The sequence below is a fragment of the Lacerta agilis genome, chromosome 2 (genome assembly GCF_009819535.1).
Source record: "Lacerta agilis isolate rLacAgi1 chromosome 2, rLacAgi1.pri, whole genome shotgun sequence".
NCBI lineage: Eukaryota > Metazoa > Chordata > Lepidosauria > Squamata > Lacertidae > Lacerta > Lacerta agilis.
The window spans coordinates 47,861,665-47,881,046 of record NC_046313.1 but is presented as its reverse complement, the minus strand read 5'-3'; the positions used below and the strand labels follow the sequence as shown (position 1 = coordinate 47,881,046).

The 19,382-nt window shown below is 43.7% G+C and overlaps 1 protein-coding gene across 1 annotated transcript in view; it reads right to left on the bottom strand.

The window, feature by feature from the left end:
- UBTD2 (ubiquitin domain containing 2) overlaps nt 1–4,823 on the bottom strand; it is a 34,095-nt gene extending 29,272 nt beyond the window's left edge. Inside the window, exon 1 of the mRNA XM_033139939.1 lies at nt 4,620–4,823. Coding sequence (XP_032995830.1) covers nt 4,620–4,689 — 70 coding nt within the window. The 5' untranslated portion in view covers nt 4,690–4,823. The remainder of the gene's footprint in view (nt 1–4,619) is intronic.
- Between the last annotated feature and the right edge of the window lie 14,559 nt (nt 4,824–19,382).

Below are 19,382 nucleotides of genomic sequence, written 5' to 3'. Positions count from 1 at the left end.
AAAACCACCAAGGCTTCAAGTTTGTATGGAAGAGCAAGCAACCACACAACCAGTTTGGGAAAAAAGTATTGGGGGTGGAATCATTACCCCAGGGTTTATCTATCCTGATTTTCAGAAAATTGATAGACTTCCAAGGACAAATAGCAGCAAGACAATCACAGATCTGATACAGAGAGAAGAGACAGAAAATGAAAGCAGTCTTTAAATGCAAACTTGCCTTTCCAACTCATCAGACATTTCAAACATGGTCAGTACTGTACTACTGAATACGTTGCCTACTTCTGCTCTGAATTTATGTAAGGAATTTCTTTTCAACAGTTAGCAAAAGTACTGTACAAGGGCTATAATTGGCACTACAGTTAAGGCTTTACATGTAGTGGGTTTTTTTTAACATGTCACCAGTGTCTGCAATTATGTGATTCTTACTGGTAGTCACTGGTCATCTTAGGATACTTCAGAAGACAGGATGGTAACAAATCAATGAAGCTGAACTGTTAGTGAGCTTCATACCATGAACAGGCAAGACATGTGTCAGAAAAAACAGCAGCAGACAGCTGCAGACCACAGGTTTAAATCTGTAATGGCTTACAAAGCCCATATTTCAAATATGGATCTCTTCTCTTTGTTCTGTACAAGCAACAGAAGACCTTACTGAACTTTGAAAAAAGAAAACAAACATTCACAATTTCTAGTGAGATACTGTACATCCTTAACAGAGTGAGTTGAATAATAAAGAGTTTATCAACAAAAACTCCAATGGGAAAAATTAAGCTGCAAAGCCTGTAACTGCCCACTTCAGTATTTAATCAATGTGGGACTAACTGAACTGATTCTGAATTAGGCACACAAATGAAATAATCTAAACCACTGCAGCACAAGATTAGTCCAAATGATGTTCAGTCAGGGTTGCCATTCGTCCAGGAAAACCTGAACATGTCTGCTTTTGGGGGGCCAACATGCCCATCTGGGCAGATTTTTACATTTTAAAGGAAATGTTCGGGTTTGGGAGTTCTGGGGGGGGCACACGTGCATGCTCGGGACAGCGCTGTGCTGTAGAAGAGGAAGCGCCACAACAAAGCGAGGCCATTGCAGTGAATGTCAGGTAAGAGCTGGGGTCCTGCCTCTGCTTGAGCTAGCAGTGGCTTGGGCTGATCTGCATGCTGGAGCTGCTGCCAGCCTGAGCCGGGGAAAGAGTCACGCTAATGTGTTGGCCCCCCATGCCTCTTTTCCCAGCTCAGGCTGGCAGTGGTTTGGGCTGTCCTCTTTTTTGCTCTTCAATATACGGCAACCCTAGTTCAGTAAAGCTGAGAGAACTTCAAAATGTCATAGCAGTTCAGTTTGATCTGATGCAGCCTAGTGATCTGATCGCATGTATATATTAGCTTCATTAGGATGGATGGGATGTAAATTTACGTATTTTTGTGTTTTTATGTTGCAAACTACCCTGTAACCCTCAGACGAGGTTATAGAAATTTAATAAATAATAATATCAAACACAGACTACTTGCTAACGAAACAGCTACCCAGCAGACTACCTTCAGTTGAGGCTCCTCCTCATGCAGCCGAAGCGAGAAAGAAAACCCCTTAAAAACAAAAATGATTCCTAAGAAGCAACTCATAAATGGAAAAATCGATAAAGAGCCACCCAATACTAATTTTTTGCCTCAATACCATATCTCATTTATATTGGACAAATTACTTCCCCATAAATCAGGTAGGCGGGGACTGTGGCTTTACTATGGCCCCCATCATCACTGAACACTGACCATAGTGGTTTAGGCTGATGAGAGAAGGGAGTCTGCCAACATCTGGAAGGCACAAGTTCCCCCACCCCATTATAAAAGTCTAATTGCACTGATGTATATTATGGAAAACTGCAAAGAGAGATCAAAATTATACCAAAGTGGTTGAAAAGATATATCCTGACATTTTATATCACATGCACACCCATGTACTTAACATATGCATTACGACATCCAGCGAATTTTTAATGTCTTTCAAAGTCTACAGTATACTGCATATTTGATGGAAGTAATAAGAGAGAAAGGGATTATTACAAGAACTTCATTGATCAGTGGTGACTTATGAACAGTAATAAGTTCTTATTACCTCTGGACTCTGCGTAATTTCACAAGCTATATCTGCTTCTGGTTTGAGATTTGCCTCTAAAATGTTTTCCTACTGCACAAGATCTCATCGTAATAATTTGCAGGAGCCTGTAAATTGATATTCTGTGACCTAGCACTGCAAGTGAAATTAGAGACAGGAGTGACCTAGTGGGCTAGCAAGCCTAGCTCAAACTCAGTAAGGCTGTTCCAAAACTTGTGTTCTAGTGTTCTCAGCAATCCACTTGGAACTTAAAAACAGAGTTTCCCTTGAGAGACTTTTAGTCAGATTGTATACTTACCACAATCACATATTTAAGAAAGGTTTTACCTTTTGAGAACAAGAGAAAGGTGTACTTTGACATCTTGATTGGTAGATTATGGTACATTAATTTTTAATAGAATGGCTCAATCATATGTTTTATTTCTAGGAAAGAAAACATACGTACACATAGACATTGTAGAAACTTTCGTGCATTTAAGAATCAGGCTTGGAAGCCACATAATTGAAGTGGAATCATACTAGATCTCATTTTAGTGAAATAGCTTTAAATGTATTTATCCTTTGATCCTCAACCTTGCACTCTAGTATATGATTTGCACAGATGGGCATCCTAGAAAATCCAGCTGGTGTAGCATGAATATTAGGCTCTTTGCACCAAAATACAGCAATGTATAATGTGTATGTAAGATATTCACAAAACCTTAATGGGGAAATCTTGATAAGAAACAGCCACAATTCCACTGAATCGTTCAACTTATAAATTTATATTACCCTGTGTTGAAAAACAACAACAACCTACTTTGCTGATCAGAAGGATAACATTGAAAGGCCAGGAAGTTCATGGTTTACAGGTGTATCTTCTATGACCTTGCATTGCCTCATAATACTTAGCCAGTGTGGTAGTTTCTTAATAATGGGTGACATTACATAGGCACAGTGAATTATCTAGGTCCGGTTCATGGTTTCAGCCACATCACAGTTTCCACTTTAAGCCTAGTTAATTTTACATTATACCCCATTGTCCTTGGTTTTGATAACTTATTAAGCAGGTCTTTTCAATTTTTACAAGTTACTGAGGATGTAGGTACCGAAATCCAATCTCCTCTAATGGGATTTCTATAGCTAAATGCTATGCAACCCTGACAATTCAGAAATTTATCCCATACAAACATTACCCCTGAATGTCAATTGTAATATAAAGTAGGTTTGTGAACCGTAACACGCTGGCATTTAAAAATGCATCTAACAACACAAAGTCCCAAGATATTAACACAAATCCGTAAGCAAGAATATGCTATAGAGAGCAATACTGATATGGTGACTGAAATAACCATCTGTTAAATAAAGTAGAATGGAAATTTGGTGTTGCCTCATGATTTGCCTTTTTAAATACATGTGCAGTTAAGAAAAATTGGTAGTATTTAAAGTTATTTAAATTGGGGGAGATATATCAACATTTAACGAGAAGAAAACTGGGTACAAAACCCTAAAGTGGCAGGTAAGTGATCTTCAGGTGACAGAGTAAGAGAACCATTTCAGAGAGAAAACTCCATCATCATCATCATCATCACCATCAGTTTGATCAACATATAAATCTTTGCAAAGTTGAATAACAGGCAGATATGAATTACACAAACCTACAACTTTTGAGTTCAGTCCACTTTATTTCCAGTAAGAGTTCCATCTTCTGGCACAATATATGTTTATCTGTTAAGTATGTGCAAGGGAGGTTCAAGAAAAGCCATACTGACAAGAAGAAAGCCACTTTCTCATCATGTACATTTGAATAAGCAAAGTCAAGAGAAGGGAGGCGGTGGCCCACATAATTTATGAAGAGACTTCTATACACCACCTTTCAACTTCTCAATACACATCCCAAATGGCAGGATGTACCATAAAAACAAACAATATACTTTCAATAATAATAATAATAATAATAATAATAATAATAACGAAGCTCAAAATAGTTAAAAGTATTCAGAAGAGAAAGAGAATTGTTAAGTTGCCTTTCTCAAGGTGTAGGTGCCTCAAGTGTGGGTGGGGGAGACTGGCAACAGGAGTACAGATGGGAAACAATTCCTTTCTATACCTGGGCGACGAGAGAGGAAAGAGGTGGGGGGGGGAAGCTATCCCACCTTGTCCACCTCGCCCCCTGCAGGTCAGGGCCCTGCCCCTCACGCCTAGCCCCTGCCCCCCGGGCCCAGAAATACGCCTAGGCGAGCGCCTGGAGATCCTTTTTAGTTGAGGAAAGTTGAAAGGAAGACCCCCCCTTCCGCTGGGAAGGGGCGAAGGGGGAAGCGAGGCGCTCCCTCTTGGGGGGTGGGGGGAAGAGAGAGAGCGAGGAAGGCGAGGGATGTCGACAGAGGAGCCGCGGGAGGGCGTGTGGGCCCCTCCCGGCTTCTCTCCCCATTGTGGAGGAGCAGCAGCTGCCTCTGCGCGGTCCCCTTCCCCGCCTCGGCCGAGCGAAGCCCCAGCCCCTTGGCGGCGGCGTCGCCGCCTCCGCCTCTCACCTCCGGTGCCGTCCGAGTTCTCGTTGAGGCTGCCCGAGGAGTCGTGGTGGGAGCCCACACACCCGCCCATGGGGCCCGGCCGCCCCGGCCCGGAGACCCGCCTCCTCCTCCTCCTCGCCCGAGCTCCTCCGTCCCCGTCGCTCTCGCCGCCGGTCGGGCAGGCGCGCTAGCTCCGGAGCCGCCGCCCCCTTCCTCCTCCTCGTTGCGCTCGCCCCGGCCCCGCCTCAGCGCCCGCCTCCCGCGCTCAGGCGCCCACCCCGGCGCTGGCGAGCGGGGATCCCGCCGCTACCGCCGCGGCCTCTGTCAAGGCAGACAGGCCCGCCACAATAGCAGCAGCGCCCGGGCCGGAGAAAGGAGCTCTGGCGGCGAGGAGGGGGCGGCGGCGGCAGCGGCAGCAGCAAAGGCAGTCCTGGGGTCTTTCGTGGGGCTGCCCGGCCATGCCGCCGCCTCCGCCTCTCGGGGAGGAGCTCCTCTTTCTTTTCAGCGCCGAGGGAAATACGAGCCTTTCCACTTCCCGGAGCGCAGAGCCTGGTGGTGGGTTAGCACCCGAGCACCGACTGTCTCGTCGAAGCCGGAGACCCGCAGGAGCCTCACTTTTCCTCCCCAGGCGGGCTTCACAATTGCTTGGCTCCTTTACTGACATGGGAAAGAGGGCCGAGGTGGCATTTTTAAGGGGCTGAATTGTCAATCCCTCCGCCCTCTTCCCAAGCCACCGTCCGCTGGGGAAGGCCTGGGACTTGCCCTCTCCACAGTCACATCATTGCCTCAACTTGCCAACCACCCCGGAAAGAGGAATGGTCTCTGGAAGAAGACCCTGGCTCCACAACCTGAGTATATAACCGGCCTTTATCCCTTCCATCTCTCTGCTCCTCCTCCCCACAATCTGGAGTTAATCTTTGCTGCCAGCATCAGAGTCCTTATGCCCCCAGCATCATGCATGAGCTGCTACTCTCTTCCTCCTGCCCACATCAGGTGGTTGGAAAGGAGAGTGTTTCTGAGCACAACTAGAGTGCCTTTCTCTCACCAGTGTGTAGTCCTCATACATGTAGACTAGACACCTCCATGATTTCAGTTAACTGTTGTGTCCAGTGCTTTCTTCTGGGGGGACGCAGGGGTATGCGTACCACTAAACATTTTGTGAATCTAAGTTTGGCCTCATTGAGGGGCAGTATTTCAATATGAGTAGCAAAATGAGAGTATTGTATCCCTAAACATTTTTTTTTAAGAAAAATAGTACTGGTTGTGTAGCAATATACTAGAATGACACCGGGCATGTACTGGATTAATTCATCAATTAGGATGTTCCTCAAAATGTATAAGTAGAGTTTTCTTGGTTTCCCCCATAATAAATGCATTAAAACATTTATTTGTGTTGTGGTGGTGGTGGTTGTTTTTAAAAAATACTCTTATATTCTCCTTATGTGACACTGGAACAGCATTAAAAATGCAAGCATACAAGAGAGGTCACCATGAACCCCTAGAGAAGTGTACAATATTGTAAACAACTGTAGCCATATGTGACAACAGCAATGCCCAATTTGCAGATTTTTATTTCACACTCCCACATGGCAAGGTTTTTTCTTAAAATAGTACTGTTTGCAGCACATTGATTCCCAAGGGGGTTCCCTGGAGTCTGTACTGTAGTTATGTATTGTAAAAGGTGTGCTGTTGGCATGTCCTGAATAGCAACTGTCATCAAACCCATACTGATATTAAAGTGAATGCCCGTGAGTGAACTACGTTTTTTTTGGTGTTGTGCTCTTCTTTGTAGATATGAATCCAACACTTAAGTACAGTGGTACCTTGGTTCTTGAATGGCTTGTTGAAAAAATCGGCTTCCAAACACCACAAACCCGGAAGTAAGTGTGCTGGAATGTTTTTCGGAAGGTGAACATCCAACGCAGCTTCTGCTTGAGTGCAGGAAGCTCCTGCAACCAACTGGAAGTCATGTCTTGGTTTTGAATGGTTTCTGGAGTTGAACGGATTCCTGGCACGGATTAAGTTTGAGAACCAAGGTACCGCTGTACTGAAACCTAGAACTTTTGATATACTTTCCTTCCAAGTTTTCAATTTTCTCTGCAATTAATCACATATCATTCTGGGACTGAGTGCAAAGAGAAACAGGAATGGTTTTTGAAAAGACACAATATACAGTGGTACCTCTGGTTGCAGACACAATCCGTTCCGGGGTGCCGTTCACACCCGAAAAGCCCACAACCAGAGCAGTGCTTTTGCGCATGTGCGAACCGCGCATAACGCTTCGCATGCACGCGTGGCGAAACCCAGAAGTAAACCTTCCGGGTTTACTGTGTTCTTAACATGAAAAAAAAAACGCAACCTGAAGCAGCCGTAAACTGAGGTATGACTGTACTTGATTAGATTTGAGCAGACAGGGGATGCCATCATAGACCAACAGCCCTGAAACAACCGCCCCCTGAGTTTTGATTGTGTAAGCAAGTGCTAAGCAACACACAAACCACATTGTGGGCACATTATTTTGTTAGTGGACCTTGCCTACAGATCCTCTAAAGTCAGGCATGTCCATGGTCCTTCGAATGATTGCAGCAATATTCATGTTTCAGTACTCAAGGAATTGCTTTCCTGACATTTGGAGAAGCAGTCCTCAGGTGATCTGGCCACATCCAGCAGTATTCTATGCTGAAAAAGATAGTTTTCAGATGCATGCCACTAAAGTGACAAATAAGGTGGATAAATTAGGACATCCTTGGCTGTAAAATCAAGCATTCTATTAGTTCCTGTCATTTGAAAATCTCTGAACATCAGCTTTTAAAACAAACCCTCCACAATCATCTTGACCTTATTAATTAAATCCTCAGAGTGCTGGTAAATGCTGAACCAGAAAAAAACAATCCATTCAGAGGCATTTCCTGTTTAATACAGTGTGCAACTATGTGGATCACCATATAAACACAATTTTAGACCATAAACCCATTGACCGCAAGGTTTATCTATTATCCAGTGTATCCAGGTAGATAGGACTCATCAACCTGGGGGACTTCCGGTGTAAGCGCCATTCCGAGCAGTCGGGAGCTGTCTTGGCTCCGAGATAGCTCCGGTGTCTTCGGGGTTTGGAGTGACCACAACTGCGCTGCGGGCTCCGTTAAACCTCGGGAGGGGCGTCCCGAGGGCTAGGGTTCTAGCGGGCGCCAGTTGTGCCGACCTCACTCTCGAGCAACCCTTGTAAAAGGAAGGCTTGAGCGAGACAGGCTCCGGTGCGGCGCTGAAGAGCCATCGCTAACCGAAGACACGAAGCAGCGGGCACTGCCGGACTTTGAGTGCTCCGCTTTTCCTCAATTTGGACTCAAAATAAGGACTCTGTAAGTACGGAGCATAATTTGAACCTAAAAGAATGAAATTCGGCTTACTGAGAGAGATTAAAAGAGGAAGTCCGTCTCTCTCTGACAGCGGCAAGTTTAAAGTAACACCTAAAAACTGTAGCTGGGAAAGATCTGTTTATTTAAAGTGGAAAACTGATTTTGTATACCTTAGAAAACCCTGTTTGGGGGTAGACTGAGAGTTTGACTTATTTCTTCCTGTGGATTATAAAGTTAAAGGAAAGATACCATTAACCCTCTGACTAAGGAGTCTGGGTCAGACAGGGAATGGCGGCTTTGGACTGGATTGCACAGCTGGAAAATTACTGAGACCTCATAACTTCCTGCCTACTCAAATCCCACGGTGTCCTTGAAGTTTAAAGAATGCTAGACTCAACATTGACACCATTTCAGCAAAGACTACTGTTAGAACTCCAACTACTTGAGCAAAGAATTTTTGACAAGTTTACCCAGATTGGAACTACTTTAGAGAACTGTTTCTTAGACCCACTCAATGGAAAGGATGGAAAGGATCATAGCTGTCAAGTTTTACCTTTTCTCACGAGGAAGCCTATTCGGCATAATGGAATTTCCCTTAAAATAAGGGAGAACTTGACAGCTATGGAAAGGATGCAGTTCCAGAGAAATTTTCTGAAGAGGAGGATACACAAGTTGGAAAACAAGAAAGGCTCCCTTTGCGTGAGAGGCGGGGAGCCCACAGCTTGGACAGTACAAAGATCCCTTGGGGTGTGAGTCCAAGGGCTCGAGAACAACAATCATGGAAAATGCAACATGTAGCTGAGAGAGGAAAAGAGATACTTTTTGACGATGTCAGAGCAACCACTTATCAAGAAGAAAGCAACAATCTGGAGGAGATGAAGCTACAACGAAGAACACCAAGATTAAAGTTGAATATGAAGGAAATAACAGAAGAAGAAGAAGCTGGAAAGGGTGAATTTTGGGGGGAGGACCTGTGGGGGATGGGAAAGGTAATGGGAAGGGTTGTGATGGACAGGAAGAGGGTGGGGTAAAGGAGGAATATTTAAAGGGGATGTTATAAAGGCTGACCATGGAACTCTGAAACCGGAGGGAAAACGGCTATGAGACTGGAAGAAATATTTAGGTAATTGATAAGATGTGATTTTTTTTCTTTTTTAATATTTGAAATTGGAATCAGAAGAAATATAGGCTACAGTATAACAAAGTTTAGTTAAGAGAGGATAAAAGAGGTTGAGATGTGGAATTTGATGTTTTGTTTGATAAGAATAAGACTTAAGATATGTTGATTATAATTGTAAGATCAAGATTAGGTGTAAGAAAGTAGATTTCACTATGTTACAAAGTTACTAAAGAAGATTAGAAATGAACGCAAAAGAGAGGATGTGAGGAAGTCCCAAATTTAGGATTATAAAGAGGATAAGGATGGATAAATAAGTGTTTTGTTTGTGTGTATTTTGTTTTGTAGTTTTTGTAGTGTTTGTATTTGTATTTTGTGTATGTTTACTATTGTTAAAATCCAATAAATTTTTGTGGGGGGGAAAGGACTCATCAACCTGGGAAGGCAGCCCATCTAGGAGAAGGAAAAGTCTAATCCTGAACCTGTGCTGCCTTGCAGGGTATCTTCAGGAGCAGAAAAGTAGACCCTAGACATATCTGGAATGGAGTTCCTAGGATGGTTGAATGGTGCCTTGTACGCCTCTTTCTGGCAACTCCTGCAGCCAAGCTGGTGCCAAATGTATTGCTCTGCTTTCCTTTGGACCACATCAGCAAGGCCGAGAGAGAGGTCTTCTTGTCTGGACAGCCCAGGACCTCCGTACACACTGCCCAGGCTTGCGCCCCAGGGGGGGGGCACTTCAATGTTGCTAATGCAGCAGTTTGACTTCACTCCCAGAAGTGCACTCCATTGTCTTTTGAGACAGATGGATGCCAACAACATCCATCTCTCATTAGCCCCAGCCAGCATGACCAGTGGTCAAGGATGATGGGAGTTGGGGTCTAGCAACATCCGGAGGGCCACATGTTGCCCACTGCAATCTAGAACATTGCATAAAATGTCCTTATTTGGTTTCTTGCTTACAGGCCTGTCATGCACAGACCCTTCTCCCCAAGTCATGGCTTGGTGATTCACCTGAAGGCCCAGGTCAAATGATTGCCTATATCATACAACTGGGCTACTTTCCTGGCTGTGGTGCCTCTCTGGTCCCGCTCTCTCCTTGTCCTCCCCTCCTTTCTTCAGTAGTTACTGTCAGCACAAGCCCAGCTGCCTTCTGCTTCAGTTCTCCTCCTCCAGGTTTCCCCACTCCTGGGAGTTTGAGTCTGTTCTCTTGGCTTCCCCTTCTGTCAATGCACTCTCTTGCCCTCTCATCCCCCAGCTTTCCTTTCTCTCTGTACCTTGCTGGAGGGTCGATTCCTCCCCAGTGTGGTGTGGCTGTTTCCCAAGTCCACAGCCTTATGGCCCTGCTGGCATTTGTCTCTTCCAGCAGATGCATCCTGTCATCTTGCTCCAACGGCTCTTGATTCCTATATGCAAGCTTTCCCATCCAGTGCTTCCTGTCAAGGACAGGTGATCACTGCAGAACCTGCCAAGCCCCGCTCTCACAGTTCATTGCTTTTGGATTTTGACCTGCTTTTCCTTAGCATGGCCCTATTTTCATCGTAGAAAAGTCGGAAGGTACGAGAGCCTATCTCCTGCACTGCAAGATCCCAGGCTGTTCTGCAAATCACAATCTCCTTGAGGTGCTTATCCAGCAGCTGAAAGAAAAAAGGAAGGGTGGGGGGAGAAGGGTGGCAGTCTAAATTTGAATCTCTGCTTCCCTCTTGTGGTGAATGTGTTTTCCTGTACAGTACAGCAAATACAACACTTCCTTCTTCCCTTTTGGTACTTAATTTGATGCAATATGACTTGTTTTACAGTGTTTGGTGACAATTTAAAATGTCTGAAATTTTAAATCCAGGACCCTAAAAAAATTAAGATATCACATTTTATATTACCCTGCAAGCAGGCCTCAATGTTTTATTTCCTGAAACAGGAATCAATGCATTAAGGTTAATCAGAAAGGTGTGTGACATGGTATTAATTTCTGAGATAAAGCATTTAGTGCCATCATGGGGCCAGCACCTCGAGAGCACCAGCTGTAGGTCAGGAGATGGGAAAAACAGGAGAGAGTAGCTAGGACTGAAGGCAGCTGTGAATGCCAACAGAATGCCAAACCAATGCAAGCAAAAAGTTCAGGACTATATTTGACCTTACACTGCTCTCAGCTTCCAGTTCAGCATTCCTTTAGGTTTTCAGCCCTGAGCAGCCTACTCTTGTAGTCCACCAATGTTTTATGGCTATTTATGCCACCTAGCAGTTCGAAAGTACGTCTAAGTGCAAGTAGATAAATAGGTACCGCTTTGGCGGGAAGGTAAACAGTGTTTCCATGCGCTGCTCTGGTTTCGCCAGAAGCGGCTTAGTCATGCTGGCCACATGACCCGGAAAAACTGTCTGCGGACAAACGTCGGCTCCCTCAGCCAGTAAAGTGAGATGTGCGCTGCAACCGCAGAGTCGTTTGTGACTGGACTTAATTGTCAGGGGTCCTTTACCTTTTTATGCCAGCATAACATTGGTGTAGTGCAGCATTCACAGATGACCCACAGCACCCATAGCAACATTGCCCACACTCTCCAACAATGGTGCAGTGCTCTGGTGACATCCCATCCACCCACAGTGATGGTTCAACACCTCCATGACATCACGCAACCCTACATATGCACTGCAGAAACTGGCAGAAGCAAAGATGCCACAGAACCCTCACACAGGTGAACTCACTGTAATATTGCCAGCATGATTCAAACTGCTAATCCACAGCGATCCTGTAGCTGTGATGGGGGTTTGAATTTCCCGTATACCACAAATGCATGCCACCTGAAGACTATATAACCATTCATCTCCGGAGCTCATTCAAAGTACCCATGGAAACATCCAGGAGTTCCTCAAGCAACAGATTCCTGTTATGTACTGAGTTGAATAGGATCCAAAATGCAGCACAATAGGATCCTATTGTCTAGAACAATAGGATTCAGAATGCAGCAGTCTGATTGGTCCTAGAACAATAGGATCCAGAATGCAGCAGTCTGATTGGTCCTAGAACAATATGATCCAGAATGCAGCAGTCTGATTGGTCTGCAGGAGCCACCCAATCCAGCTCCAGGTGGAAGTGAATCTGCAACCTGATTGGCATACAGTAGTATCCCGGAATTAGCCAATCACATGGGGCCCATTGTGTAAATAATGTATATAAAGCAGACGTTTTGGGGGAACTGCCATTTGTTGCTACTATGAGCTGAATAAAGAGCATGAAATCCACACTTGACTCTGAGTATATTTCAATTCCCATCTCAACACTACACGAAATCTAACAGAAAGTCACAGTTCATGATCACAGGAAGCAAGCCCTTGATCTTCCTGGTGGTATCTTATTGGAGAAAGCATAGCCCTCAACACTTTGAAGCCAAAATGTGATACTTATTTATACTTTTCAGGTTTATACATTTCATTAATTTTACAATCATTTTAACATTTCAAAGCTTGACTTCCTTCCCCCTCTTTCTGTGGTTCCTTAAATTTATTTTATAATATCTTCTGTATATCCAAATTCATTAAATTTGCTCATTTAATTATGTAGTTTAAATATATACTCTTATGAAACTGCAGATTATTACAATAATCCTTCCAATGTCCTTATCTGTTTTCAGTTTATGTGTACATATTCAATAAACCATTTCCATTCTTTTATAAAATGTTTGTTATCTTGATTTCTTATTCTTCTGGTGAGTTTCACCATTTCTGCACCTTCCATAAGTTTTTGTATCCATTCTTCCTTTGCTGGGACTTCTGCTTCTTTCAATTTTTCGGCGGGTAGCATTCTTGCTGCTGTAGTAGCATACATAAATAAACGTCTATACAATTTAGGTAGTTCTGTCCCTTTAATTCCCCAAAGAAAAGCTTCTGTGGTTTTTTTTTTATAACAAAGGTTATTTTGAACATCCTTTTCAATTCATTATATATCATTTCCCAGTAAGCTTTAACTTTACTACAAGGCCACCACATATCCATCTTCCTGTTTTTATCATGAGAGCATGGCGGGCATTTTGGTTGCCATGCTCTCATGTAATTTCGTGCTGCTGTTTCCCCATCCCCCAAAGTGCTATTTTTTGGCACGGCACCCAAAACCGTATGTTTTGGAGCACCATGCAAGATCACAGCTTCAAAGAAAGTGCTTTCTTTGGAGGGAAAACATGCCATGAAATTGCACAAGATCAAAACAAACAAAATGGCTGCCATGCTCTCAGGATAAAAAAAAATGGGATGTTCTGTTTAATTCTGGGACACTTGCAAGGTATGAGTGGTGGAACATCTGCTTTGCATACAGAGGTTTTGGGTACAATCCTTGGCATCTCCAGGTAGGGCTGGCAGATACCCTAGTCTGAAACCCTGGAGAGTCAATGCTGGTCATTTCTGAGCTAGATGGACCAATGGTCTGACACAGTACAAGACAGGAAGTGGGTGCCATAGGAAAATAGGAGTCTGTGTTTCTTGGCAGAACAACATGGACATCAGGTGTGTGTGTGTGTGTGTGTGTGTGTGTGTAGGGGGTGTATGTGTTTCAGAGGAAGAAACTGATTTTCCCAAAATAGGCTTCGTGTTCTGCTGACACGAGCTTCACTGGATTGAAGAGCCTTCCGTCAGCAGAGAGACACCATTGAATAAAACCCACATTTATTAATGATATTCTTGGAGAAAGGTTAATGATATTTTTATTGACCTTTTAAAGAGATATTATAGACAAAAGCAGTTGACAAACTGTTATTTATTAAATGGAAAAGTCAGTGTAAAAAGAAGTTCCAGAAATAACAGATAGCCGCCGTCACCCCTCAGAAACATGTACGTTTCCCCTAAGTATTCCAAGCACTTTGCAAATGCTAATTTCAATTATATTTGCAATAACTCTGTAAGGTTATTGCCTGTGTAGTTATGATTTATCTCTCTGTTATAGATAATAAGGTTATGGCTGAAGTGCTCTTTGAATTTGGGATCTCACAGTTCTCAGTTTGTGGTGCAATGGGCTCTTAACCAGAAGGTTGGTGGTTTGAGCCCATCCAGGGATGTCTGTGGGCAGGATTCCTGCATTGTAGGGGGTTGGACTAAATGACCCTCAGGGAACCCTTTCTACTCTACAAATTCTGCCTTCTAATGCAGAGGTAGTCAACATGGTGCCCTCCAGAAGTTGTGACTCCAGTTCTTATCAGCCCCAGATAGCATGGCCAATGGTCAGTTGTGGTCCAGAAGCATCTGGAAGGCATCATATTGCCCTGCACTAGTTGTTAATTAGGGAGCTATGCTTTGCCACCGGAAGCTAAAATGCTACCTTGCGTTAATTTATAAAAGGACATGCCAGCAGTGCACATTATCTTTCCCCCCCAAAGCAGCATATTGGTTAAAAAGGAAAGAGGCCATTGAAACCAATGGTGCAACAGCGTCTGTAGGCTGCTGATATCCTTGTTTGAAACTGATGTCATGCAGATCTCTTGGGCTACTTGTCTGTAGGTGGCAGCAAACTTCTAAAAACAGACATTTTATGAGTTTGTCAGTGGAAAAAAAAGAGGACGTTTCAGGCTTGCCAGTTCCAGTGTTTTATGTAGGGTTACTTATCCCACATTCCCACTGCCCCCAGCTTGATTTTGCTGCAGAACTATTTTAGCTCACCTGATCAAAGCAGCAGATTGGATTGGTTGTGTACACTAATAAATCTTTGTTATGGTTGAGAGAAGGAAGCTGATACATATTCCACATTCCTACACAGCCATGAAGCTCATTGGGCGGACCTTGAGCCATCTGCTTCCTGCCAACCCCACCTACCTTGCAGGGCTGTTGTAAGGATAAAATATAGGGGGAGGAACCATGCGTATTGCCTTGAGCTCTTGGGAGGAAAGGTGGGATAAAAATGCAACAAATGGGTAAATAAATAATTCAATCATTTCCCTACACTACACAAGTAGGTTTGATGGAGTTCAAGGGACCTTATTCCCTTGTAAATCTGCAGCCACAGTTGTTCAAATTCATTGCTGATAGAATGTGATAAAGCTTATCCAGGAGTCAAGATTTCCTGCTATATTCATGTCTGTTTTCTTGTAATTCATTGCGACAGCAGAACTAGTCCGTGGATATATACATGATGCATTTGATTTATTAACAAAAAGAGAGCTGTAGTACCTTAACGGCTAACAAATTTATTATGGCATTTTGTTATGCACCTTGTTAGTTTTTTTAAGGTGCCACAGGGCTATTGTAGCCACCCCTCTGGAATCTGATTGATGGAATCTGTATACACTGGAGTGAGTAAAGCCACTGGCTATTTTAGGGTCATTTTAGAACAAATGACTTGAAGATCACAGCTATATATTATGTGAAGAGTACCCATTAGCTCACTCACTCATTCATAGGAGTAACTTAAAGCTCAGGGAATGTATTGTATTTTTCTATATTACACATTGGATGAGTCTTGGCAGGAATGGGAACCTTTCATGGCAAACAATAATTGTTCCTGTTGTGAAAGCAGCAGACTGGCTTACCATTGGCAAAAATGGCATATCTGAACTTGCATTAAAGAATGAAACATCAGACAAGTAGCAGCAGGGGGAAAAAAGAACTTAGTTTTAAAAATCCGTATCAATTTGATTTCAGTTAATATACCGGGAAGTGAAAACACCCTGCAAAGTTGGAAGGATAGTGTTTAAAATATCTCAAGAAGGAAGGAAGGAAGGAAGAAGAGATGGCTTAATTGTAAATTGTTTTACAAATATTTATTATCCCAGCTTTCCCACAGCAAACTCTGTGTCAAAGGTGAGGCTGAAAAATGACAACTAGCTCAAGGTCACCTAGTGAGAACCATGGCCGAAAAGATATTTGAACCTGGTCTACCCATTCCTAACCCTAACCTCTAAACCGCTACACCACACAAGGGTCTCAAAAGAGTGAGAAAGTTATAGGAGAGCCAATTGCTGTTTGAGTGAACAAAGGAGCAGCTAGTGAGGCAAACTGTTACCAGGGTGGCCCCCACTCCTGCGTTATAGAAGGCAAGGCCTCTCCTTGAAGACATGCTCTACATGGAGGGAAGCCCAGTTCAAGTCCAATTTGAAAATAAAGAACCTTGAGAAGGGAGAGTGGGGCCCTTGGGGTGGCTCATCCACAGTCCCTGTCTTAGCCACTGTGGTGAGACGTATGGTATTTCTGTTTAAATTGCATTAATTATTCTTAGCTTTGCATCTGCATGTACATGAGCATATGTACTGCACACACACAGCACTCTTTCATTGATCGTCATTGTTACCACCATCACTTCTTTATACGGACTATTTAAACAACACACAAACATTTACTGTTCCAATGTTATTCTTAGGACACTTCCACATGGAGCCTGTGTCGCAAACAAGCCCTTGCCATTTAGATCCAGTTTCTCTGTGAACATGGTTGGCATGGAACCATACATGTGCTCTATTTTTAATCGTAGATATTTTCATGGGTATTCTGCTGCTTCCTGTCCACACCAGTGGGTGCTCCTTGATGGAATATTTGCATGCTGTGCTTCTCTCAATCACTACTCCCCCAACTGCCTCCATTACCTTTTCCAATTTGGGGCATACACGTAGGGAATTCTGTACCTGGGCACAGACATTTTCTCTCTCTTTCTCTCGGAATCATATGCAAATGCTGGAAAGCGGCGTTGTACAAGAGCTCTACAAACACACACACACAGAATGTGGCAATCAGCTGGTGTAGGTATGCTTGTATCAAAGGAAAACACACTGTCCTCACTGGTCTCTTGAAGCAGAATGAATAGGTTGTGCCCAGGGCGATGGAAATTTGGGTGTGGCCATTAGGGACCAGCCACTGAAACATCACCACACATGTGACCCCCCCCCCCGCCGCCGCCGCCCAAAGCACTAATGAGCTACCACATTGGTGGTGACTATGGGTGTATAATGGGCTATTTTTACTCCACAGATTTTCTGTGGTAAGAGGAAATCCGGATTAAATGTCATAAAAGTGCAGGATGGCATTTTGAAGATGGCAACATCATGTGGACGGTGCAAAAAACTTGTGTGTAGGAGCGCACCGAATGCACAACAAAGCTCCATCTAGAAGCACACCTTCTCGATTGTACGTTGATACTTGTTGACTGAAGAACAGGATAAAAATTGTTAAGACAAATAAACACTTTTTTGTCTTGTTGAGTACATATTTATGATTCTGTCATTGTTTTTTTTTGCAAGTGCTTGACTTCAGCACCTTCATCCGAGGACAATAGGAAGAGTTAGTAATTCAGGATATATGCAGCTAAAGGAAGAACAATCACATGGAAGTGTTGATGACTCATTCTTTTGGCAGAGGTGGGTGGGTCAGTTGCTTTTGAAGAATGCTCCAATTATTCCCTCTCCAAGTCAACAGCACTCTATAGCCTGGTTTGAAACATTTATATACCGTATGCCACCCCAGAAGAATAGAACAGTTAAGGGAATGCATAATTTCATAAACTGAGTTCTGATTTTCCAAAATATTCACCTTGCATTTGGTTTAACAGTACATATTTAATATGGGGAAAACTGTGAACCTGTTCAGTGAAATTCTTTATGAACTTTCATTATAGTGCCATATGGGGCAGGTTGACCCTGTGTATTTAAACTGTATTAAAAGTGTTTACACTGACTTATCATGAAGCCTGCTGTGACACCTTCTAGTTCCTCTATCTGCATTAATGCAAATATTCCCCCCCCCCAGTAAATCAACAGCAGCAGCTGCAGCAACAGCTCATGTCACCTTGTCATTCTTGCTCTGGACAACTGTAGGTAACATGGCAGAAAAGAACTTGGCATGTTGCTAAAATGATAACTAGTATGTAATAGGTTATTACCTTGCATTAGCTAAAGCAGGCAAGGCCAAACTTGGCCCTCCAGATGTTTTGGGACTACAACTCCCATCATCCCTAGCTAACAGGACCAGTGGTCAGGGATGATGGGAATTGTAGTCCCAAAACATCTGGAGGGCCAAGTTTGGCCATGCCTGAGCTAAAGAATATTCTCATTGGTGATCCAAACTGTGCTAAACATATTTCAAAAAGTGAAAATCTGGACACAAAAGTTGTTGAGCTTTGACAATATATATATATGAGAGAAGATTTGAGCTATTTCTAAGGAAATTTGCCAGTATCTACACTCAACATTGGTTGCCATATGTCCAGATTTTCCTGGACATTTCAGCATTGTTTATGTATGGCAGCCCTAAAAGGTAATAGTGCTTGTGGGGTGGGTGTGTCCTTTGGGGAAGGGCCATGGTTAAGTGACAGAGTTTCTGCTTTGTATGAATTCCCAAAATCAGAGCCCATTATTTCCAAGTAGGCCTGAGAGAGACCGCATCCAGAGCTGGCCCACCCATGATGCAGGGTAAAATGCCTGCTCCACAACTTCCACTGCTGAGAGGGAGCCATTCCAGAGTGCGGCATTACCACTCGTCTTCTCCACCCCCAGGAGGAGAAACCAAGTGAGCAGCAATGCTTTGAGGAGCGCCCCAGCTCCCACCAAACCAGAGCATGGCAGGGTTGTGCACGGCAGGGGACCAGGAGGCAGCAATTCCCATTTTGCCTCAGGGGTGGCCCATCCTATTTTTGTCTCATGGGGGGTGGGCTGTCCCTGTCTGAAATCCAAGAGAAATCCACACTGCCAGCGAGTGTCGACAGTACTAAGCTGGGTGAACCATAAGAACACCAGAAGACTGCATTTTCATCATACTGGATGTCAATTACTGTAATAATAATAATTAAATAATAATAATAATAATAAGAACATCAGAAGAGCCTTCACGATCAGGCCAATGGCCCATCTAGTCCTTGTTTTCACAGTGGCCAAAGAGTTGCTTGTGGGAAACCAGCAAAGCAGGGTTCAAGCCTGAGAGCACTCTCCCCTCCAGTGGCTTCCAGCAACACCAGTTCAAAAGCATTACAGCCTGTGGAGGCAGAGCATAGCCATCAAGACTAGTAGGCAATGTTCTGGCTCAGTATATGGCAGCTTCCTATGTTCCTAGCCAATCTTTTTGCCCAGGCCCTGGAGCTGCCAATGGTTTGCCGGTACACAAATGATACAGTCAGTTCAGAAGACACAGAACAGGGGTCAGCAAACTTTTTCAGCTGTGGGCTGGTCCACTGTTCCTCAGACCTTGTGGGCGGCCGGACTATATTTTGAAAAAAATAATGAACGAATTCCTATGCCCCACAAATAACCCAGAGATGCATTTTAAATAAAAGCACACATTCTACTCTTGTAAAAACACCAGGCAGGCCCCACAAATAACCCAGAGATGCATTTTAAATAAAAGGACACATTCTACTCATTT